Source organism: Hemitrygon akajei, chromosome 6, assembly GCF_048418815.1.
Source record: "Hemitrygon akajei chromosome 6, sHemAka1.3, whole genome shotgun sequence".
Lineage (NCBI taxonomy): Eukaryota > Metazoa > Chordata > Chondrichthyes > Myliobatiformes > Dasyatidae > Hemitrygon > Hemitrygon akajei.
Window position 1 is genome coordinate 25,291,572 of NC_133129.1, and position 25,115 is coordinate 25,316,686.

Sequence of the window (25,115 nt, forward strand, 5' to 3'; positions counted from 1 at the left end):
TTGTGTCAACGTTTAAATTGTTAATAATATGAGCTGCAGTTTTCTGCGGCTGAGCATTGAAAAGATCAGAGCTATTATCTTTGGTCCTTGTCAGGAGTTTAATTTCAAGTTTAGTTGTCATTCAATCATACACGACTACCCATGAGTACAACCAAATGAAACAGTGTTACTCCAGAAACAAGGTGCAAACAGTCATTCACAGCCCAATACACATATAGCACATATAAGATAACAAGCATATGTAAGATATCAGTATAGTCACACAACAAAGACTGTATATAGTCCAGGATCCTGAGTCCATGAATATTGCAGCAGCCTGCAGTCTGGCTTGTCCCAATATGGCTTGTCTTTAGCTGAGTGAACACTGGAGGGCAGCACTGACTCCAGCTTGGGTGCTGCACCACACTGCCCCAGATTCCAGCAGAGTGCACTGACTCCAATGTTCCCCTCCTGGGTGGCTGCAAGCAGGCAATGCCACAACTTGAGGCCTTGTCCTCACTACGACTGAGGCCAAGCAGCAATACCTCCACTCCCCCACTCCCCCGCCCGCCATCTACCCCTGCGAACTGCCAATGAATCAGTGAATCGGACTTGCAGCATTCCACACGAACAATGTCCAACAGGGTCTTGTCGCCACAAGAAATGCGACTAAGATGATCATACGCTGTTAGACTGCACCAAGAAACAACAAACCCACCAGCTAGTGCTGCAAAAAAAGACACATTAAAACATTTTCAAAGGGATCTATCTGAGTTCAAGGGTTAAATGAAATAGTAAATAGATAGCAGAGACACAAGAGACTGCCAATGCTGGAAACTGCAGCAACAATAATCTGCCAGAGAAACTCAGCGTGTCGAGCAGCGACTGTAGGGGAGAAGGAATTGTCGCAATCTCAGATCAGGAAAAGATGCTGATTGGCGTATGGATGAAAGTAAAACACAGGATTATGGATTGTGTCGTAGGAAAGGGTTAGACTGGTCATGGTTTGTATATACTTGGTAGCCATTTTGTTAGGTACCTCCAGTAAGACCATAAAGACATAACCATAAGACATAGGAGCAGAATTAGGCCATTCAGCCCATCGGGTCTGCTCCGCCATTCCATCGTGGTTGATTTAGAATCCTTCTGAACCCATCCTCCTGCCTTCTCCCCGTAACCTTTGACGCCCTGACTAATCAAGAACCTGCCAACTTCTGCTTTCAATATACTCCATGACTTGGCCTCCACAGCCACCTGTAGCAATGAATTCCACAGATTCACCACCCTCTAGCTAAAGAAACTCCTCCTAATATCTGTTCTAAATGCACGTCCATCTATTCTGACGCTGTGCCTTGGGTCCTGGAGTCCCCCACTATTGGAAACATCCACTATTTCTAGGCCTTTCAATATTCAAATAAATGCCTAATACTTGTACCTAATAAAATACCCACTGAGTGTATGCTCTCATGATCTTCTGCTGCTGTAGCCCATCCACTTGAACCTTGAACCAGTCTGACCATTCTCCTCTGACCTCTCTCACTAACAAGGTGTTTTCACCCACAGAACAGCCGCTCACTGGATGTTTTTTTTTTGTTTTTCACACCATTCTCTGTAAACTCTAGAGACTGTTGTGTGTGAAAATCCCAGGAGATCAGCGGTTTCTGAGATACTCAAACCACCCCGTCTGGCACCAACAATCATTCCACGGTCAAAGTCACATTTGTTCCCCATTCTGATGTCTGGTCTGAACAACAGCTGAACCTCTTGACCATGCCTGCAGGCTTTTATGCATTGAGTTGCTGTCACACGATTAGCTGATTAGATATTTTCATTAACAAGCAGGTGTAGGGGTGTACATATTAAAGTAAGTGGTTAGTGTAGGTCAGCAAAATATGATGGGCTGAAGGGCCTGTACTGTGCTATGTTCCTGTTTCTATGAGTCAGCTTCTTGGTATTGGACCAAAGTAGAGTTCGGAGGGTTGGCAGGGAGAGATCGCCAGAGCCATTGGCAAGGAGCAGGTCAGGACCTGCAGAATCTGCGAGGCCAAGGCTTCCACCAAGGACTCAGCCGAATCAAAGACTGAACAAACGTTTGGAGGAAACTGGTAGGCAAAAGTGTGCGTGAAGCAGCAGGGAGAGAAGCGGTGGGAGGCCGGGGTGGATGAAGGGGCTGGGGGCTGTGGGCCGAGTCAGAGGTGATGTTGGGGAGTTGGGGGAAGAGTGGAGAGGTCACTACTGTGGAGAAGAGGGATCGACCTGAAGAGTGGAACCTCGGCATAGGGTAATGGTTACTGGGGCCCCAGTTCAGGCTGCCCAAGTACATCTGGTGACAGTTACCCTTGCAGCAGACAGGATAACACCAATGAAAGCAGGAACAATATGGAAACCTCACCAACCTATAGCCTGGGGATTTCCCGGTTGAATTTGTCCCGGAAACTGTGACTATTGTACTTCACTCCATCGTCCATGTGTTTCTGAGATGCAGATCTGAAATAAGCTTCATGTACTCCATCTCATTTCTGAGCTGTAAGCTTAGGAAGGAGCAGGTTTTAAGGGGCACAGCTGACATATGGGTTAGGTTTAGTAAGCTGTGAGCGTGTTACATTGGTGCCTGAGGCATGGCAGCAACTGTGGGCTGCTCCCGCAATATCCTTCATGCAAATGAAGCATTTCACTGTACTTTGATGTACACGTGACAAGTAAAGCAAATCTTTATAGTTTAAAGTCTTTCCTGTGCCAATGTTGCACAGCTGGTGAGGTGTCAATATCATTCCCAAGCCTTTCCCATTCCAGTCCCTTCATTCCCCCGTTCCTTCAACACTGAACTACACCTTCACACATGTAACACTGCGGCAATGTAGGTTCAATTCCCTCCGCTGTCTGTGCGGAGTTTGAACGTTCTCCCTGTTTCTGCGTGGGTTTCCAGCTTTCTCCCATATCCGGGTTGATAGTCACACGGGTGTAAGTGAGTGAAGTGGGCTCGTTGGACCGAAAGGGTCTGTACCCTGCTGTATTTCTAAATAAATAAACTAATAGGTAACCATCAAGACACATTGTTTATGTTCAACACTGAGTGTAGACTCCAGACTCCACGGTAACCCACTCTGGCCTGTCGGCGTCCCAGTCAGAACGGTGTTTGGGAACTTTAAGTGGACATATGAACTGCAGTGCTGTCTGCAGCAATATGCTCCCCGACACACTGACAGGTCAAATTCCTGATCACTGGCAGACACAGACCCATTGAATCCTGCTCTGTGCTGCGATTACAGAACAGTCAAAACATCTGTAAAAAATACAAGAGCATTCCATGTTTGTACATGTGTGTGTGAATGTGTGTGTGCATGCGTGTCTGTGTGAGTGTGGGTGTGTGTGTGTGAATGTGTGTGTGCATGCGTGTCTGTGTGTGGGTGTGTGTGTGTTTGTACATGTGTGTGTGATTATGTGTGTGCATGCGTGTCTTTTGGATGTGTGTGTGTGTTTGTACATGTGTGTGAATGTGTGTGCATGCGTGTCTGTGTGTGTGTGTTTGTGCATGTGTGTCTGTATGAGTGTGTGTGTGTGTTTGTACATGTGTGTGTGAATGTGTGTGCATGCGTGTCTGTGTGTGTGTGTTTGTGCATGTGTGTGTGTGCATGTGTGTCTGTATGAGTGTGTGTGTGTGTGTGTATATGGATGTGCATGTCTTTTGCACAGTACTGCATTTATCAACGTGAAGCGGAGAGTGATTTTGTAAATCAGGTGGGAGCAAATGAGGTTGGGAATGGCGAGGGTGGAGTGCCACGGGAGGGGTGTGGCACAGGTGGCAGAGAAGGAGTGCCAGGAGCAGGTGATAGTGTGAGTGTAGATACACCCAGCCCTAAAACACCACTTGATTCCAAACAAATGGTTTATTGATCTCTACAGAATGTCTCTCTGGCTTTTCCCACACCCTCCCCTCTCCTTTCCCCTTTTCCCAACCATGATTCCCCTTTCTCTTCCCCTTTCCCACTCTCAGTCCACAGTAGAGACCCAGATCAGAATGAGGTTTATCATCACTCACATGTCAGGAAATTTGTTTTTTTTGTGGCAGCAGTACAGTGCAATACATAAAGTTACTACAGTACTGAGCAAAAATCTTAGGCACCCTAGCTATATATACTGTACGTGCCTAAGACTTTGGAACAGCACTGTACATTTTTTTAACATTTTTGAGTTTATTGAAGGAGAGAGCTACTATGTGTCCCCACCCACCTTCCGTACATTGTGTACTTCTACATGTACTTACATAGTGTAACTGGGTTTTCAAGATTCAAGTTCAGTTATTGTGTGTACATCAAAACATCTGCCGGACTGACATCCCAGATGTCCCAGGTACATCTCACTGGCCTTAAATGCAGGGAGACCTGGCCGCTATTTCCCCCACATCCCTATCTCTATCTCTAAACTGTAACCCGACACACAACTCCCCTCTCTGTTCCAAATATGATCTTATGAACCGGAAAAAGACGACTAAACTTGAGCCGTGACCGAACCATCTATCTAGAACATGTAGGTGTGTATTCATGTTTATGTATGTAATGTGCAGGTAGAACTATTTGGATACCTTTGTTGAAATCTCAGCCTGCCTGCATGTATGTAATCTTACACGTGTATACATGTGCTGATACGGCAAGGAAACAGGCCCTTCAGTCCAGCTTATTATTGCCTTCCAAGATGGCCATCTAAGCTATTCCCACGCCTGGGTTCAGCCTATATTCCCCTCTAGACCTTTCCTGATTATGTCGCTCGTAACCAAAATGCTGGAGGAACTCAGCAAGCCAGGCAGCATCTATGTGAAAGAGTGAACAGTTGAGGTTTCGGGCTGAGACCCTTCATCAGGTCTGTGCAAAAGCTTTCTCCAAACGCTTTCTAAGTGTTGCTACTGTACCTGGCTCAGCCGTGTTCTCTGCCGGCTCATTTCACTGAAGCACCACCCTCTGCGTATACAAACCTAAATTTCCACCATCCCACTGTGGCTATGAAAGTCACTCCCTGCCGTGTACAGATCGAGCAGGTGTATCTCCCAGACCTTTACAGGGACTCAGTGCCTCTGTGCTCGTAATAGACAAAGGAGGGCTAATTCTATTATATCTAAGTGCTCACCTTTCTATTAGGCCTGGTAATTGAGTAACACTGTGCACTACAGAGCTGCAGTAAACAAGGCCGCAGCCTATAACCGAACAGCAAATTGTTTCTGACATTCGCAGCTGGTCTCGCTTCTCATTTCGTTTGCCATCCTTCCTCAACCTAATTACATGATTTAATGGAAAATACGGTCCAGTTCTGCCTCTTTGACCTCCCCTCAGAATCCACTTGATGCCACGTGAGTAATTGCCCCCTTGTAATTTAGAAGCAATGAAATATTATAATTATCTCCCCTCAGCCCCGCCCCTGTCGCTGGCACTGCTCTTCGTAATGCGGCTTGGGCAGCCGCTGAAGCCACAGGCAGATCAAAGGATTGAGGTAACATGCCCAGCTGGGGGTGGCAGCGCCCAGGGTGAGTCATTAGCAGCCTGTCGCACCCACTCAGCCAAGGGTATGGATGCTGTCGGCTCAGATACTTGTCACAAGATGAGAGGGCTCCGCTCGCCGTCTCCACGGAGCTCGGAGCTTTGTTGAGAGCCTCTTTCGCCTCGGTCAGAAGCTGTTTCTCTCCCTATGCGACGCTCGCAGGACTGTGGGCTATCCAAGGGACGGAGCTGTGGGAGAATAGCGCTATCTGTGGGACAGTGCAGAGGGCTCTGTATTATCTATGGGAGAGAGCGGAGGGAACACTGACCGACAGTGATGTGGGAGATCTGCACCATTTGTAGGGCAGTACTGAGGGAGCACTGGACTATTTGAGGGACAGTGTAGAGGGAACACTGGACTATTTCTGGGACAGTGCAGAGTGAATACTAGACTATCTGAGGGACAGTGCAGAAGGAACATTTGGGCAATCTGTAGGAGAGTGCAGAGAGAAAACTTTATAGTCATAGAGAAGTATAGCACGGAAGCAGGACCTTTGGCCCATCTAGTCCATGCTGAAACCATTTAAACTGCCTACTCCCATCAACCTGCACCGGGACCATAGTCCTCCATACCCCTACAATCCATGAACGTATCCAAACTTCTATTAGACGTTGATATCGAGCTCACATATACCACTTGCGCTGGTAGCTCAATCCACACTGATATTCCGGATTTATCTCTATGCTCAAAAAAAGACGCGAACACAAATAATACAAGATCAGTTACGTTTGCTCAGTTTTGCAACATGAATCTTCTGCTGCACGGTGATGGGGGTCTCAATAAATTCATTGCAAAATAATCACTGTGATAATAATCTGCTTGATTGCAAAGACATTATGATGAATAATAAATGCATTGGTATGAATGAATATTCTAATTAGTTATGCAGTATAATTATGTTTTTACTAATGAAATTAATTAGAGGAATGTCATGAGATTATTGGGTCAGGGGGTCAAAGTGAATGCAGAGAATATTATTACAGGTCAAGGGATTTACGACAAATTGAAAGACTCCCTCTCCAACTATTTAACATGTGTTGAGTTCTGCTTATGGAGGGGTGCGTTTGTGCTTGAGAGCAGAGGACTCTCCACTCCGGGAAGGAATGATTTTCCCTTTCATGCCATTTAAGAGGACATAGCACGGATTCACCGAGGGAGAAGTACAAAATTATGAGGAGATGTTGGCAGCACCGAGCTTATAGTTTTTAATAGAAGCTGTAAATGCTCAAACTATTCAGCAGGTTAGTCCAGCTCTGTGGGAAGAGGAACAGAATGAATCGTCTCAGGTTGAAGACCCTTCAGCAGAACTGATCACATCAGATCACGTTTGTTATTATCACTGACTCTGATGAAGTAAAATGTGTTGCTTTGTGGCAGCAGTACAGTGCAAGATCATAAAACTGCAATAAATTACAAAGATAGATAAATAATGAAAATAAAGGAAAAATCAGGGAGCATTCATGGGTTCATGAACTGTTCAGAAATCTGAAGCCAGAGGAAAAGAAGCTGCTTCTCAATCTTCTGAGTGTGAATCTTCAGCTCCTGCACCTCCTCCCTGATGGTAGTAATGAGAAGGAGGCACGTCCCAGATGGTGAGGGTCTTTGCTGATGTGTCTGGCCTTCTTTGGCGCACTTCCTCGGCTATAGATTGACTCATTGTAGAGCCTAAAGGCCGAGGGTAAAAATGACTTCATTTAGCGTTCTTTGGATCAGCGCATTTATCTTAGTCTATTACTAAAAGTGATCCTCTGTTCAACCAAGATGGGATGCAGAGGGTGAGACACATAGTGCAGAATTGCCAGGATTTTCCATAGGGTCCTTTGTTCTACCACAGTCTCCAGTGTGTCCAGTTTGACTGCTTTCCAATCAGTTTATTGAGCCTGTTGGCATCACCCGTGTTGATGCCATTGACCCAGCACACCACCGCATAGAAGATTGTACTGGTGACAACAGACTGGTAGATCATGTGAGGGAGAGGCCTGCATACTCCAAAGGACCTCAGTCTCCTCAGGAAGTAAAGGCTACTCTGGACCTTCTTGTACACAGCCTCTGTGTTAGTAATTCACTCAAATCTGTCATCCAGGTGCACCCCCAGGTACTTGTAGGTCCTCACTACATCCATGTCCTCACTATCAATCATAACAGGGAGCAGTGCAGGCTTCATCTTCCTAAAGTCCAGCACCATCTCCTTTGTTTCTGTTGAGCTGCAGATTCAACTTTCACCTTTTGACAAGGCCCTCCACCAGGGTCTGTATTCATCCTCCTATCCTCCCTTTATACACCAAACAATTGCTGAGTCATCAGAAATGTTTTGCAGATGACATGTCTTAGCATTGTATCTAAAGTCCGAGGTATACAGGGTAAACAGAAAGGGAGCTAATACCACCCCCGTGGGGCCCCAGTGCTGCTTACAGCCACATCTGACACACAGCTGTGAAGCTGCACATACTGTGGTCTGCCAGTCAGGTCGTCCATTATCCAGGATACAATGGAAGTGACAACCTGCATTGAAAGGAGATTTTTCCCCCAGCAATGAGGGCTGTACGGTATTGAAGGCACTTGAGAAATCAAAAATCATGATGGTCACAGTGCTGCCCTGCCTATCTAAATGAGGGTAGCCTCAGATCTGCAGGTGGATGACAGCATCGTCGACTCCAGTGTGCTCCTGGTAGGCAAACTGCAGGGGATCGAGGCCTGATCTGCAACTACCCATTCAATTTTGGGGCTGGCTATAGACTCAATCCAGTAGGAAATGAAAATTGGTGGTGTACGTTGAGTATTTCAGATTGGTGAACTTTCATTATCATTCAGTTAATGATGATTATTTCAGTCAACCTGAAACTCTGCAACATCCCTTCTGTTTCACCCTCCATTGATGCTGCCTGACCTGATACGCATTTCCAGCATTTGCTGTTTTTATTCCAGATTTCCAGCATCTATAAAATTTTATGGGTTTTTTTTAACATTTTGCAGTTAATAGTATCCAAGGTATATATAATACAGTTGAGGCCTGGTACTTCAAAACAGCATTCCACTCAAGACTTTTGTTTGAACTTCATCTATTTTAGATCACGCTGACAAATATGGAACAATAGCTTCAGCTGCAGAGTGTCAACGTCCCACACTGACACGTCTGTGGAGTGCTGATCAACTATTGCCTCAGAGATTAATGGACAGAAGGAACTGTAAATGACGGGCCATTTAGGGGATTTGGTGTGAATATTACCTCAGATGTAATATAGGAAAAGCTACACTCGGTGGCCACAACAGAACAGAACACAACAGTGACACGTTGCGTTACTTGAGTTGCTGCCACCTTCCTGCCAGCTTGGACCAGTCCGGCCATTCTCCTCTGACCTCGTTCATTACCAGTGTGTTTTCACCCACAGCACTGCCACTCACTGGATGTTTCTTTCGTTTTTCACACCATTCTCTGTAAACTCTAGAGACAGTTCTGTGTGAAACTGGAGATCAGTGGTTTCTGAGATTCTCAAACCACCCAGTCCGGCACCAACGTTCACTACACAGTCTAGGTCATTTAGTTCACATTCCTTCCCCATTCTGATGTTTGGTCTGAACAACAACTGAACTTCTTGACCATGTCTGCAAGCTTTTATCCATTGAGTTGCTGCCACATGATTGGCTGATTAGATATTTGCATTAATGAGCAGGATAACAAGTGTACTTAATAAAGTGGCCACTGAAGAACAAATAGTGGAAGAACAGATACTAGAGTTTTCAATGTTTCTCTCAGATGTAGTCAAAGTCTTTAGATCTTTGGAAGTTCAAAAGGTGTCATTCCCAGTCCCTACAATCTCCATTGTATCCTGGTAAATATTTCATTTACCTGGTAAATGTACCATTGATATTTGCCACAAAACTTTCCCTGTTTAAGACTCCAGATGAGAAATTTTGTGAAGTGAAACTTTTCCCAGATCAGCATTGTAAAAAAAATGAGAAATTTGCACTTCCAACAGTGAGTTCTTAAAGATAATGATTAGATAAAGACAAAGATTAGCTTTATTTCGAAGTACATATACGTTATACAACCTTGAGATTCATCTCCTAACAGGCAGCCACGAAACATGGAAACCCAAAATAACCCCTGTAAAAAAAGACCATCGAACACATAATGTGCAGAGAGAAAGAAAGCACAAGGTGCAGACAACGACCAGAAGTAAATTGCATTCTGAACTGGCGTACGCAAAAGAGAGTCCCATAGTTCAGCAGAGTTGAGCGCAGAGCCAAGTCGTGGAGCAGTGATATGAACCGGCCCATACCATTTCAATTTGGCCGAGCACCAAAATTGGCGTCCGTGCATTGGGTACAATCACCTCAATGCGCTCTGAGGCCAGGACCCCACTACCTTGATTCGGTCTGTAACAGCCTTTCCAATACAGCCCTGCACTCAAGTCTCTGTCCAAACACTGAGTTCTGTTGTATCGGTACGCTCTGATGCCCCGACCTCGCAGCCTCCATTTGACCTTTGGCATGGCGATTAAAACAATTAAACCTCAGGTCTTCCTTGTTCTCGACAATGGGCCCGCCACCTCACCTTGCCCCGGTTCTGCCACGTCGAATGACCTTCAAGTCCAACAGGAAGTTACAGACTATTACTCGCAATGATCGTTTGCCAGAATAAGGGTGGTTAGCAAAGTATTTAGTTGATTTCCTTTTTTTGTTAGCCACTAGCTAGAAGTCGCTGAGGTTCACCAGCACCATCTTAAAGCTATATCACATGTACATATAGCGAGAGACGTCGTTTGCGTTCAATCAGATCAGTGGGAATTGTGCGAGTGTCACCACACTTACAGCACCAAACTAGTGTGCCCTTAACCCATTAACCCTAAGCTATATGTCTTTGGGATGTGTGAGGAAGCCTGTGTATTCATGGGGAGAGTGTACAGTACAAACTCCTGATAGACGGTGGCGAGAATCGAATCCCAGTTCTCAGGGTTTTGCTCTAATAGTGTTATACTAACCGCTACGCTACAGTGCCTAGCTACCATACCTCAAGATGTCTGAAAGCATTTTATGACCAAGGGTGTTTCGGTGAAGTTCAGTCGTTTTCAGTGGATGGGAGACCGTGCAGCCATTTGAGCCTCAGCCAGCTCCCTGGAACGGCAATGTGACATTGATAAAGCAGTCGGCCTGAGGCCACTCGCCTGCTTTTCGGTGAAATCGTGCTTGGAATATTTTGTATCCAGTTAAAGGGCTTTGCCTTAATGTTCAGGCCCATCATCTCAAACAGCCGAATGTCAGATTAAGTAAGCACACTTGCTGTAGTATAGACAGATAAACATCTCCCCATTTTACCAGGACTGGGGATAAATCCCTTTTTTGGAAGAACCAAGCCCTTTCTTGATGTTGTGGCATCTTTCTCGGTTCCCATGGCAGCCTGCCTGCTTGGCTCAAGTCAAGACGAGCCTGATGAAGGGTCTCGGTCTGAAATGGCTACTGTTTACTTCCCTCCCCGGATGCTGCCTGACTGGCTGAGTTCCTCCAGCATTTAGCGTGGCTGTCTCCAGTCAGGTCAGGCTTCCGTCATGTGCACAAGTGCAGTGAGATACAGGTACAAAGAAAAACTTGCTTGTAACAATATCACAGGCATGTGGATTCAGACAATGCAAGACATAAATTACGCAAGACAGACCATTAGACATAGAACAAAATTAGGCTATTTGGCCCATAATGTCTGCGCTGCCAATCCCTTTCTCCTGCCTTCACCCTGTAATGATGCCCTTGGTAATTAAAAAGTTATCAACCTGTTCTTTAAATATATCCGTAGCCATATACAGCAATGAATTCCACAGATTCACTGCTCTCTGGCTAAAGAAATTCCCACTGTTTCTCCCTCCGCTGATGCTGCCTGACCTGTTGTGCATTTCCAGCATTTGCTATTTTTATTTCAGATTTCCAGCATCTGTGGCATTATATACTTTTCTAAATATTTTGCAGTGAATAGTATGCATCTTGATGTCTGGTACTTCGGAACAGCATTTCACTTGAAAGTCTTGTTCGTGCTTCTCCTAAATTAGATCTAAGGGTGACTATATTGACAATTATGCAGCGACTGGCGTGTCTGTGGAATTCTGATCGCCTGTCACCTCATTCTGCAATGAGAGCAATTAGTAGATAGCATTGCTCCGTCCACCATCACTATTTCTTTGACTGCTGTGAAAACTTCAATAAAGTATAGAGACCAAGTGTTGGAAAATCATGTTACAGTTCTACAAACCGCTGTGCAGTTCTGGTCACAGTTCTGGAAGGATGGGATTAAGCAAGAGCAGGTGCAGAAGAGATTCACAAAAACATCGCCAGGATTGGAGAGCTAGAGTCGTAAGGAAACTCGGGAGAATAGGTAGGGACATTTTCACCTGGAACAAAGGAGGTTGATGGGTGACCTTACAAAAGTTTATAAAATCACTGTAACGAAAGAGCTACGGCCGGTGGTGAACCCAAATGCAGAGTAAGGTTTAGAATTAACTCAGAATCACACTCAAAATAAACAAGACGACACAAACAAAATCCAAAGGTGGAATTTCAAACAGTACTACTAGAAAATGAACTTTTATGATTGAGCACAGAGTGCTCAGCATGAGGCCTTTAAGTACACACTGGCCATGAAGGACTGTTGCAGCTAATAATTGGCAGTCTAAATCTTAAAGTGACATCGGCAGCTGACTAAACTCCAGGGAACCGGAGTGCCAGAATTTGGATGCCTGCCGCTGTTCAGTCAGGATCATGACAATCGCGAGTGTCGTAGGTGTCTGAAAATTGGAGGGCCCATGTATAAGGTGAGAATGGAAAGATTTAAAGTGTGCCTGACATAGATAGTGGTAGTTATATGGAATAAGCTGGTAGAGGCAGATGCAACTACAATATTTAAAAGGCATTTGAACAGGCACATTAATATGAAAGATTTAGAGGGATATGGCTCAAATGTCAGCAAATGGGACTAGCTCAGGTAGGCACCATGGTTGGCATGGACCAGGAGAGGCAGAGGGGTCTGATTCTGTGCCATATAGCTCTATGATTCTATGCCTCTACGACAAGAGAGGAACTGGCTGTTTGTGACTCTCAAATCATCGTTTAACTGAGGACACTGAAAGCTGCTGTGCCAGTTGACACTGTGGTTGAGAAGGCATACAGTGCATTGGCCTTTATCAATCGTGGGATTGCGTTTAGGAGCCGAGAGGTAATGTTGCAGCTATATAGGACCCTGGTCAGACCCCATTTGGAGTACTGTGCTCAGTTCTGGTCCCCTCACTACGGAAGGATGTGGAAGCCATAGAAAGGGTGCAGAGGAGATTTACAAGGATGGTGCCTGGATTGGGGAGCATGCCTTATGAGAATAGGTTGAGTGAACTCAGCCTTTTCTCCTTGGAGTGACGGAGGATGAGAGGTGACCTGACAGAGGTGTATAAGATGATGAGAGGCATTGATCGTGTGGATAGTCAGAGGCTTTTTCCCAGGGCTGAAATGGCTAACACGAGAGGGCACAGTTTTAAGGTGCTTGGAAGTAGGTACAGAGGAAATGTCAGGGGTAAGTTTTTTACACAGACAGTGGCGAGTGCGTGGAATGGGATGCCGGCAACGGTGGTGGAGGCGGATATGATAGGGTCTTTTAAGAGACTCCTGGATAGGTGCATGGAGCTCAGAAAAATGAAAGGCTATGGGTAAGCCTAGGTAGTTCTAAGGTAAGGACATGTTCGGTACAGCTTTGTGGGCTGAAGGGCCTGTATTGTGCTGTATGTTTTCTACGTTTCTATGTCTTAACCACTGAATCCCTAGTTTGCCTAATTCTTTATAATTTAACACTTGGATTCTAGTAGAAACTTAACTTGTTATCATGTGCTGAACATGTGATTTTGTGATACCTGGGGAAGGACACAAGAAAGAAGGAACAAGAGTAACTAGGCCACTTCACTCCTCAGCACTGCTGTATCATTCAATATGATTGTGGCTGATCTGCTGCAGGCCTCATCTCCTCTGAGTCAGTTCCCTGATCCTTCAGAAAACCATTTACTTCCTCCTCAAGTGCACCCTACCCACCCCCACAATGATCTGACCTCCAAATCCCTTCAGAATCGAGAATTCCAGAGACTCACCTCTCAGAATCAGAATCAGAATCAGAATCAGACTCTTATGCAAAAACAAACGTTTTGGACTCTCTCAGAAAGTGGGTTTTGACATGGTATCAACCCAGCAAAGCACTGAAAGTCGGAATTCGAGGATGAGCCTGCAGGTAGTGTTTTGGTAGATCTCTGCTGCCTTCCCCCCAAGGCCAATAAATCCTAACGGATTCGGATTCAGATTGGACTATTGTCACACAAAATTCCTTGCATCACTGGAAGTTCACAGCTAACATATGAAACCTGGAGCTGAACAATAAATGTCCCAGATCTACAATAAGTTTTTTTTTTCCTGACCGGAATGTATGTGATACAGTATTCCCATTTGCAGCTGACAAATAAGCAACACGAATTCACATCCCCCTTTTTCACTCACTTCCTATTGTATGTATCTTCTTAACCCTGGAAGGGAAGGATCAATTCATGGAATTCCGCATCACCTTTATCTTGCAGGTCCCCTGTCATGGCTGGAGGTCTTTTTGCCGTGGATCAGCGGTGGTTTTGGGAATTGGGTGGCTATGACCCAGGACTGGAAATCTGGGGAGGGGAGCAGTATGAGATATCGTTCAAGGTGAGTTCATGTGGACATTTCTACTCCAGGTTTTGATCTTGGTGGGGTACCTTAGTTTGGCTAAATTTTACAGCTGTTGTTGTTTGGGAAAGTGTGACATTTTCTGTGGGAAGCTGCTGCTTCTACCTGCCATATGTGGTTATCCTGAACTGTCCAGAGGGGGTGGGGGGGGGGTGAAACAAGCCTTACAGAGCCACACCGCCCAGAGTCCTTCTAAAGTTTTACACTACTGGGAGAAGAGCATAAATGAAAAAAACTACAACACTACATATCGTTTAACAGAACTTGTTGCATAAAAAAGATTATATGAGGTAAAAGTATTCCAACACCACCCAGTGGTATGACCACTGTACGTTGAATTTTAACCCTACCCTGTCACTATCACTGTCAGTACCATCATGGAGGAAGTACAGGAGCCTGAAGGCTCACACACAGTGCTTTTGAAACAGCTTCTTCCCCTCCGCCGTCAGATTCTGAACACTTGAACACTACTTTGTTACTCTTCTTTTGCAGTATTTATATACTTTTGTGTATCTGTCACAAAACAACAAATTTCACAGCATATGTCAAATCAAACCTGATTTTAGTTCTGAGATCTTCCTCTCTAACTCACTAGCTCTGAATATATCTCACTGCAATGATCAGTTGAAGGAATGTCTTCCCCGCGTTCAGCTCTGTTTACAGCTATTACCAAAGTTTCACCTGACCTTCTTTCTTTCATAATACAAAATTCACACCTCTCTACTTCGATAAATGAACTCCCTCTCCCAATACTCCTCAACACTTTCCATTGATTGTACCATTGGCACTGTAGCTCCATGAAACTGTTTGATGTAATCGACTGTGCAAATGTATTAGGCACGTACATTGTATATAGCTAGGGTGCCAGTACCAAAGACATGGCATGGCATTTGTCAACATGGAGCAGAGTGTGAGTTTGTAACTCTGGCAGGAGCAAAGGATGTTAGGAATGGCGAGGGTGGAGCGCCACGGGACGGTTGTGGGACAGGTGGCCCAGAAGGAGTACCAGGGGCAGGGGGTGGTGCAGGTGCAGACACACCCAGCCCTGAGACACCGGGCAAGGGTAATTTAATTCCAAACAATTGGTTTATTAATCATTACAGATTGTCTCTCTGGTGCTTCCCTCCCATCTCCGTTCCCCTTTCCCCAACCATGATTCCCCCGTTCCTGACCCCATTCCCACCCTCGATCCACAAAAGAGACCCATATCAGAATCAGGTTTATCATCACTCACATTTGTTATGAAATGTGTTTTATTGCAACAGCAGCAGCAGCAGTATAATACATAATATTAATACAGTATTGTGCAAAAGTCTTAGGCATCCTTGCTATCGCTATATGTACCGTGAATGTTTGCACGGTATTGACCTTTAGTGGAACAAGAGTGCTCTGATGGGGGATGGTCTAAACTCAAAAGCATTATGAAATGTTGGTGCATGGCTTTTACTCTGGCTTGATGTCTACCACTTCCAAAGATTCATGGGAAACAATCTGGACGATGATTTCAATGGGCTGAACATCATCTGTGGGAGGAAAGGAATTCGTCCACCGTTAGACATAGGAGAAAGAATCAGGTTTTTTGGCCCATCAAGTTCATTCCGTCATTTCATCGCAGCTGATTTACTTTCTCTCTCAAACCCATTTTCCTGCCTTCTGCCATAACCTTTGATGCCTTGACTAATCAAACTATTATTAATGTTCTTTGCTTTAATATTTCTACTTAAAATTAAAACGCTCTTATTTCTTGGATTCAAATGTACGATCTGAGTTTGCAGCTTATCTAGAAGCCAGTGAGGCCATAGGGATTTGGTTAAATAATGCAGGCTGTAGTGAGGGAAGGGGTAACAGTATCTATCTCCATGTACAAGGCATCAGGAGCACAATTCATCAAGGAGGTCAGGGGAAAGGAGACAAAGTCAATGTCTCGTGTCAAAGAAAGTCAAGGTCTCATGTTACAGGAAAGGTTCTGGCATCGGTAGCAGAGTGACTGACGGGCAGGAGGCAGCAAATGGGAATAAAGGCCTTTTCTAATCGGCTGCTGATGACTAGTGGTGTTCCTCAGGGGTCACTATTGGGACCACTACTTTTCACATTGTGTGTCAGTGGTTTAGAAAATGGAATTGATGGCTTTGTGGTAAAGTTTGCAGATGATACAAAGATAGGTGGAGGGGTAGATAGTGCCGAGGAAGCAAAGCAATTGCAGCAGGACCTAGACAAATTGGAAGATTGGTCAAAAGGTGGCAGATGGAATACAGTGCTGGGAAATGTATGATAATGCACTTTAGTAAAAAGAATAATAGTGCGGACTATTACCTAAATGGGGAGAAGGTTCAAACATCGGAGGATAACCTTAGGTAATTTCTAAAGTAAGTACCTGTTCGACACAGCATTTGGACTGAAGGGCCTGTATTGTGCTGTAGGTTTTCTATGTTTCTCTGTCAAGTGCAGAGGGACCGAGGAGTCCTTGTGCAAGACTCCCAGAAGGTTAATTCACAGGTTGAGTCTGTGGTAACGAGGGCAAAAGCAATGTTGGCATTTATTTAGAAACATAGAAAGGGGAATAGAATATAAAAGCAAGGAGATAGTGCTGAGGCTTTATGAGACACTAGTCAGGCTGCACTTGGAGTACTGTCAACAGTTTTGGGCCCCAAATCTCAGAAATGATATGTTGACTTGGAGAGAGTCCAGAGGAGGTTCAGGAGGATGATTCTGGGAATGAAGGGGTTAACATATGAGGAGCGTTTGGTAGCTTTCAGTCTGTACTCACTGGAGTTCAGAAGAATGATGGGGACCTCATTGTAACCTACTGAATGTTGAAAGGTCTGGATAGGATGGATGTGGAAAGGATGAATTGAATTGAATTTATTACTTACATCCTTCATATACATGAGGAGTAAAAATCTTTACATTACGTCTCCGTCTAAATGTGCAATGTGCAACTTATAGTAATTTATAATAAATATTATGTACAACAGGATAGTTAATATAACATAGAAATACAGTTGTGTCAGCGTGAATTAATCAGTCTGATGGCCTGGTGGAAGAAGCTGTCCCAGAGCCTGTTGGTCCTGGCTTTTGTGCAGCGGTACCATTTCCCAGATGGTAGCAGCTGGAACAGTTTGTGGTTGGGGTGACTCAGCTCCCAATGATCCTTTTTACACACCCGTCTTTGTAAATGGCCTGAATAGTGGGAAGTTCACAACTACAGATGTGCTGGGCTGTCCACACCGCTCCCTGCAGAGTCCTGCAATTGAAGGAAGTACAGTTCCCATACCGGGCAGTGATGCAGCCAGTCAGGATGCTCTCAATTGTGCCCCTGTAGAAAGTCTTTAGGATTTGGGGGCCCACACCAAACTTCCTCAACTGTCTGAGGTGAAAGAACTGCTGTTGTGCCTTTTTCACCACACAGCCGGTACGTACAGACCACGTGAGATCCTCAGTGATGTTCATGCCGAGGAACTCAAAGCTGTTCACTCTCTCAACTCCAGATCCACTGATGTCAATAGGGGTTAGCCTGTCTCCATTCCTCCTGTAGTCCACAACCAGCTCCTTTGATTTTGCGACATTGAGGGAGAGATTATTTTCCTGACACCATTGTGTCAGAGAGATGACTTCTTCTCTGTAGGCTGCCTCATTATTATTTGAGATTAGGCCAATCAGTGTAGTGTCATCAGAAAATTTAATTAACAGATTGGAGCTGTGGGTGGTGACACAGCCATAGGTATACAGAGAGTAAAGGCGGGAACTTAGTACACAGCCCTGAGGAGCGCCTGTGTTGAGGGTCAGAGGAGCAGAGGTGAGGGAGCCCACTCTTACTACCTGCCAGTGATGTTTTCTATGGTGGGGGTATCCAGGACTAGAGGACACAGCCTCAAAATTGAGGGGTGACCTTTTTGAACAGAGGTAAGTAGGATTTTTTTTAGTCAGAAAGTCGTAAATCTGTGGAATGCTCTGCCACAGACTGCGGTGAAGGCCAAGTCCATGCATGGGACTTTGAGTGGGAGGGTGGGTGGATGGGGGAGTAAGAAGCTGAGAGGGATAGGTGTAAGAGATAAAGGGCTGACATTAACTTGGTCTCACCTATTACCCACCTTCCTCCTCAGCTAGTCTAACTCATCTTGGACCTGGTGGTGTTGGAGTTCAGGCTTCTGCACCTCCTGGCCTGGATGGTGAGGATGTTGCCTTCTTGGGGAATAACAGTGGGGCACAATGTCAGGGTGATTGGAGAAAAGTATGGGGAAGAGGGGGAATGTTAGAGATAGGGTTTTTTTTTACACAGAAAGTGGTGAGTGACTAGAACGCCCTGCCAGGAATAGTGGTAGAGATCGATACATGAGGAACGTTTAACCCCCGATTTAACCCTAGCCTACTCAAGGACCAGTTAACCTACGGACCAACTCTTGAATTGTGGGAGAAAACCGGAACCCAGAGGAAACCCATGGGTTCACCGGGAAAACGTACAAACTCCTTACAGACAGTCGCGGGAATTCAACCCAGGTCACCGGTACTGCAAAGCATTGTGCTAACCACGACGCTAAGCCTTGTTCTGATTTTTAAAAAGAAGTTTCAGACCTGCCCCACAACTTCCCGCCAGAAGCCAACAGCAGGGCACACGCTCAACACTTCACTTTTAGTGCGAAAAACTCAAAGCCCGGTTCGTTCCAAAGCACAAAAGGTGCAGTCAAGCAGACATTTATTGCATCTAGCAAAAGCCCACCGCCATCGTTCCCCTACTCTGCTGCAATCTGTCACTTTCTGCTCCGTAGCTGAAATACAGGCCTTACTGTATCTCCCTGTTTGGTGTCTGAAGGGAACCATGGTAACAGCAGAGAGAGTTCAGAAGGTAAATTGCCTTGATGTATTTCACTGAGGGAATGCATTCATCGAGAGACTCTGGTGTCAGCAGGGCTTCCATCTTCATCATCACCTGTCATTTATCTCATTAAAGATACTGACCTCAGGCATCTGCTTGTGGTTATTAACATAAAGGAAGCTAACAGCTACATCATTCCTTCAACTCTGAAACGGGTTGTAGCCCATTACCAGCAAGATGTTTGAGAGGATAAAGGTCATTGTGGCATTAATAGTGACTATAATTGCGGTTGATAAGAATCAGACAGACATGAGGTGCCGTTGGTTCATGACAAGAATCACATCAAAAACTTTCACAATACTAAAATGGACTCAACTGGGACATATTCCCTGAGAAAAAAAGTTAAAGTCAAGTTTATTGTCATATGCACAGGTACATTTTATGCAGGCACTTGCAGCAGCATCTCAAGCACATGGCATCATATAACATGATCATCCCCCAGAGGCTGGTGTGTAAACTGTCCTCTTTGGGGCTCACCACCCTTCTCCGTAACTGAATCTTGGACTTCTTAGCTGAATCGGTGCACGAATACAGTTTGCAGCCTAACAGTGATCATCTTAGTGGCTTTTCTTGTGATCGCAAGACCCTGTTGGATATTGTCCAATTCCCTGATTTATTGGCAGATGGCAAGGGAGCTGTGTGACCTCGGTCATAGCCAGGACTAGGCGAGAAGCTGCAGTATCGCCTGTTTACAGCCATCCAGGAGAGAGGTGTCAGATTCAGTACACTCGACTGGCGGCAGTGTGGCGTGGCTGCCCCCTGGTGTTCACTTGGCAGAAGACGGGCTGTATTGTGCTCGACTGCAGTCTGCTGCAACATTCATGGGCTCAGGGTCTTGGAATTTTTTTTTGTGTGACTGTATTTTACTGATAAGTGCCTTGTGTTCTGTGTGAATGTGGGTGCTGTATTGTGCACCTTAGCCCTGGAGTAAGGCTGTTTAGTTTGGCTGCATTCATGAGTATTCATGCATGGTCGAATGACAACTTAACTTGAACTTGAATGACCCCGGCCAGTTCGAGTTGCCAGCAACATCTCAAGCTCCATCGTGCTGAGCGTGGTGCCCCCAGGGCTGTGTGCTCAGCCCGTTGCTGTTCACGCTGCTGGCTCATGGCTGCACCGCCAGATTCAGCTCAAGTTGCATCATCACTAATGATACTGCAATGCTTGGCCTCATCAGCGACACTGAAGAATTGGCAGATAGAGAGGAGGGAGAGATGCTTGCCAAGTGGTCCAACAGCAGCAACCTGAGTCTCAACATGGACAAGGCAAGAGAGGATTGTAGGCTTCAGGGAGGTACAGGCTGCCCTCGCTCCAGTGCACATCAATGGCTCTGCCATGGAGAGAGTGAAGTTCCTTGGCGTGCACGTAATGGATGACCTAACCTGGACCACGACTCTTCCTCACTAGTCAAGAAAGCGTGGAAGCAGCATTCACAAGAAAGACATACGTTAAATAAATTATACACTGTTTTTACAACGAAAAAAAAACACACAATTTAAACAAGGCAAACACAAAGTTAATTTTAGTGTAAAGTGATCAAAGTGATCACTAATCTCTATGGATTAGGGTTGGCTCAAGAGCCGAATGATTGAGGGAAGTAGCTGTTCCTGAAATTGGTTGTTTGAATTTTCAGGCTTCTCTACTTCCTGCCCAATGATAGCTCTTCAACTGTCCTAAATATCTCAGGAAAAAACTGTTAAAATGAAGTAGATTTTTAAATTATTGAAAATTTACAACATTCATCATAATAAATTTATTTGAAGACTTATGACTGGAATAAAACAGGCCAAAGTGCAGAAGAGATCCTGCAGACGCTAGAAATCTTGTTTTTCACTTCCATTTTTGCACTGTTTATTTAATTTAATTATTTAACATATACATATTTACTGTAATTCATGTTTTTTCTATTATTATGTATTGCACTGTACTGCTGCCTCAAAGTCAACAAATTTCACAACGTATGCCAGTGATATTAAACCTGAACAAGAGAGATTGTGAGAAAACAAATGCTGAAAATCTGAAATAAAACAGAAAATACCGGAGATGCTCAGCAGATCAAGCAGCATACGTAGAGAGAGACAAATAGTTAATGTTTCAGGCTGGTGACTAGCTGACAGATAGAACAGTTTTGGCCTCTGAAGGGTGCTGGAGAAAGCTGTATTACTGACCTCTTTTCTTTCCTCTTCCTTCTGTAGGTTTGGATGTGCGGAGGACACATGTATGACGCGCCTTGCTCCCGAGTTGGTCACATCTACAGAAAGTACGTCCCATATAAGGTTCCCTCTGGCACCAGCTTAGCAAGGGTGAGTAACTCGAACATCGGAGCAACAATTGGCTGGAGGAACTCAGCGAGCCAAGCAGCATTTGCGGGATGGAAAAGATTGTTGACGTTTCAGCTCAAGCAGGACACCAACGCAGGGCTTTGAGCCGAGGCATTTCCTATTCTGTTCCTCCCACAGAGCCGCTGAGTTCCTCCAGCTGATTGTTTGTGAATTCAAAATTCCAGCATCTATAGTCGTTTGTGTCTCTCAAACTCAGACACTGGTTCTCTTTTTTCTTTGGTCACTCTTCAGAGAACGGTGTTGAAATATGGAAAGAATGAGCTCAATTTTAATGCACCCTGGGCACACAACTTTAGATATTTCAACTCCCCCGAAGACACACGGGTCTCCGGTCGTGACACCGACCCTCAAACTGCCCGTCTCTAGAGCCCTGAGATCCCAGGCTTCCGAATCCGAGCCGGACTCTTAGGCCGAGCCTTTGGCGTGCTGAACAACAACAGTCAGTTCTGAAGCCCCGAGAGTGGGTCACATTCCCATAAAGAACTGTAATCAGCATGTAACTCCATGTCAGTGTCTTCAAAAGAACCCTGAAAGGCAAAAATAGAGATATTAAAGATGGAAATAGAGCTGTTTCCGAAGATGCAAGCCACGCAGTCATGGTTAGGCACCATTAGACCTCCTAAGCTCTACCTTCTTCTGGTTGACTGGATAGGTTAGGTTTTTTCCCTCTTGGAGTATTAGAAGGCAGAGGGATGACCTTACAGAGGTTTATAAAATCGTGAGGAGTGTAAGTAAGGTCAATGGTCACAGACACTTTTGCAGGCTGATTCATTTGATTACCAGGCTGATCCTAGGTCTCATATGAAAAGGCTAAAATGCTTGGGCTTCGACTCATGCAAGTTTAGAGGAATGAGTGTTGACCGTATTGGAGAATTTAAGATTCCTTGGTGGGCTGGCAATGTTGCTTTGTTTCCCTGCTGTATAACTCTATGTATGACTCTATAAATGCAGGAAAATTATTTCCTTTTGAGACGAATTTCAGACCAATGGATATAGATTAAGGGGATCACGATTTCTGCTAAGTTATGCGGGTGCACAGCAGCACAGTAACTGAAAATCTCCCGTACATGTAGCCTTAGTTGCTAAACAGCTGGAATTTTCTTTTATATAATGTTAATATAATTCTGAAATTATGCTGATATAATCTTGAAATCTCTGTTAATATAATTGTGAAATACTTCATAATTATGTGTTAATGAATATAATCCATAAATATTCTAAATAATAAACATACAACAACCTTTACTTTGAAACATTTTAGATCTTCACCATATTTACATTGTCAGTGTTTCAAGCTACCACACTGTTAGAAACCGTAACAATAAACACAAAATGGAAGTCGGTAGCTCATTGATAATAAACTATCAGCCCAATAAGCATTGACGCCATGTGATTCTACAAAACATAGAAGATTTTCTTTGGTGTAGTATATTTTATCATACCCTTCAATGAACGAATACAATCAAAAGGGTGCTTTCATTCTAAATATTCACAGTATGCAAATTATGAACAAAACATTCAAAGTGCCAAGCAGTTTTCGGGCCACATAATAATTTTCTGCTCAGAGAAATGATTGGTCCACACAGCTGTAAAAAAAAAAATTAGAGGGAACGTTGAAGGGGATGCTTGTTTAAGACTGAGATGAGGAAGAACTGTTTACCTTCAAAGTGTTGTGTCTTTTGAATTCTGAATAGTCTATAAACCAATGAAAATTGCCTCACTATTCCTCTTCTGCTCTATTTCTTTTTTTAACTGATAGTAATTTTTATCCTTTGCACTGTATTGCTATTGCCAAACTACAAATGTCCTTACATAATGATAGCACACCCAAAATGCTGGAGAAACTCAGCAGGTCCAGCAGCATCTATGGAGGGAAATGAACAGTTGACATTACAGCCCAAGACACTTTCCAAGGTCCTGATGAAGTGACTCAATCCGACACGTTGACTGTTAATTTCCCACCATAGATGCTGCCCGACCTGTTGAGTTTCTTCAGCATTTTGTGTGCATTGCTCAAGATCTCCAGCATCTGCTGAATATCCCTGAGTGTCGGTGATAACAAACCTGGTTCTGATTCCGAGTAGGATCACTTTCAGACACATGCTAGCTGATATGCATATTACATTCACTAGATTGCTCGTAAACCCATGTTTTTCCATGATGGGTGAGACTTCTTTCGACTGAGCCATTCCTCACACAAGATGCCTACTAATTCTCAATGCAGGTTCCTGTAACTGGAGACAATTGCAAATAGGACTAGCTGAGGTAGACACTTGGTCAACATAGACAAGTTTGGCCAAAGGGCCTGTTTGCATGCTGTAATACTCTAAGATTCTATGACTCTATAGAAATCAATTCACTTGTCTCTAAATTCCTGTAACCACTCCCTTCTTTCCTCCATCCTCTTTTATTTTATTTTCTCTGTTCTGGAGGTCTTCCCTTGCCTTCTCTTCTCCTTCCCATTACCTCTTTCTGGTTCCCCACCTCCTTCCCTTTACTCCACTGTTCTCTCCTAAAATATTCCTTCTCCAACACCCTCCATCTTCCACTTATCACCTTCCACCGTCTCCAGTCAATCCCTTCCCGTCCACCTTCCTCCTCACCTGGACTCACCTACCATCTGCCAGCTTGTACTCCTGCCCTCACCCCCACCTTCCAATTCTGGTTTCTGCCCCCTTTCCTTTTCCTCACTGGCAGACATTAGTCAGTTTGCGTTGGGGACAACGTCAGCCTCGGCACAGGTGCACCACAAGGCCGTGTGCTTTGCCCCCTACTCTACTCACATTACACTTGTGACTGTGAGTTAAGCACAGCTCTAATGCCAAATGTAAGTTTGCTGACACCACTGTTGTTTGCCATATCAAAAATCAGCATTTAGGAGGGAGACTGAATATCTGGCTGAGCGGACCACGACGACAACCTCCCAATCAATGTCGGAAAATTAACTGTAAGACGAGGAAGCCTAAGGTCTATGAGTTAGTCCTCATCAGCGGATCAGAGGTGGAGAGGGTCAGCAACTTTAAGTTGCTCAGTGTTATCATTTCAGGAGACCTGTCCTGGGCCCAGCATCTAAGTGCCATTACGAAGAAAATACAATAGCGTCTCTACTTTCTTAGAAGTTTGCGGAGATTCAGCACGTCATCAAAAACTTTGACAAACTTCTATAGATGCCTGATGGAGAGTATACTGACTGGCCTAGTATGGAAATAGCAATGCCCTTGAGTAGAAAAGCCTACAAAAAGTAATGGATACAGTCCAGTTCATCCTGGATAAAGCCCTCCCTACCATTGAGCACATCTACAAGGAATGCTGTCATAGGAAAGCAGCAACCAACATCAAGGATTCCCCAACATCCAGGCCATCACTATAGTTTTATGTGTTGTACTGTACTGCTGCCGCAACAAAAATGTCATGATATATGTGAGTGATGATAAACCTGATTCTGAGAGTGGGAAGGGGGCAGGGAGAGGGGAATCATGGTTGGGAAAAGGGGAAGGGAGAGGAGAGGGAGCAGGAAGCAACGGAGAGACATTCCGTAATGATCATTAAACCAATTGTTTAGAATCAAGTGACCTTGCCTGGTGTCTCAGGGCTGGGTGTGTCTGCACCCACACTACCCCCTGCCCCCACCCCAGGCAATCTTTCTTTGCCAGCTGTCCCACACC

General features: G+C 44.7%; 1 protein-coding gene across 5 annotated transcripts in view; it reads left to right on the forward strand.

Moving 5' to 3' along the window:
• Positions 1-25,115, forward strand: part of galntl6 (polypeptide N-acetylgalactosaminyltransferase like 6) — a 1,226,984-nt gene that overhangs the window by 1,067,987 nt on the left and 133,882 nt on the right. For all 5 annotated transcript variants that reach the window (XM_073047999.1, XM_073047997.1, XM_073047996.1 and 2 more), the window contains exons 8-9: positions 14,097-14,214; positions 21,304-21,411. In XM_073047999.1, the coding sequence (XP_072904100.1) occupies positions 14,097-14,214; positions 21,304-21,411 (226 nt within the window). The remainder of the gene's footprint in view (positions 1-14,096; positions 14,215-21,303; positions 21,412-25,115) is intronic.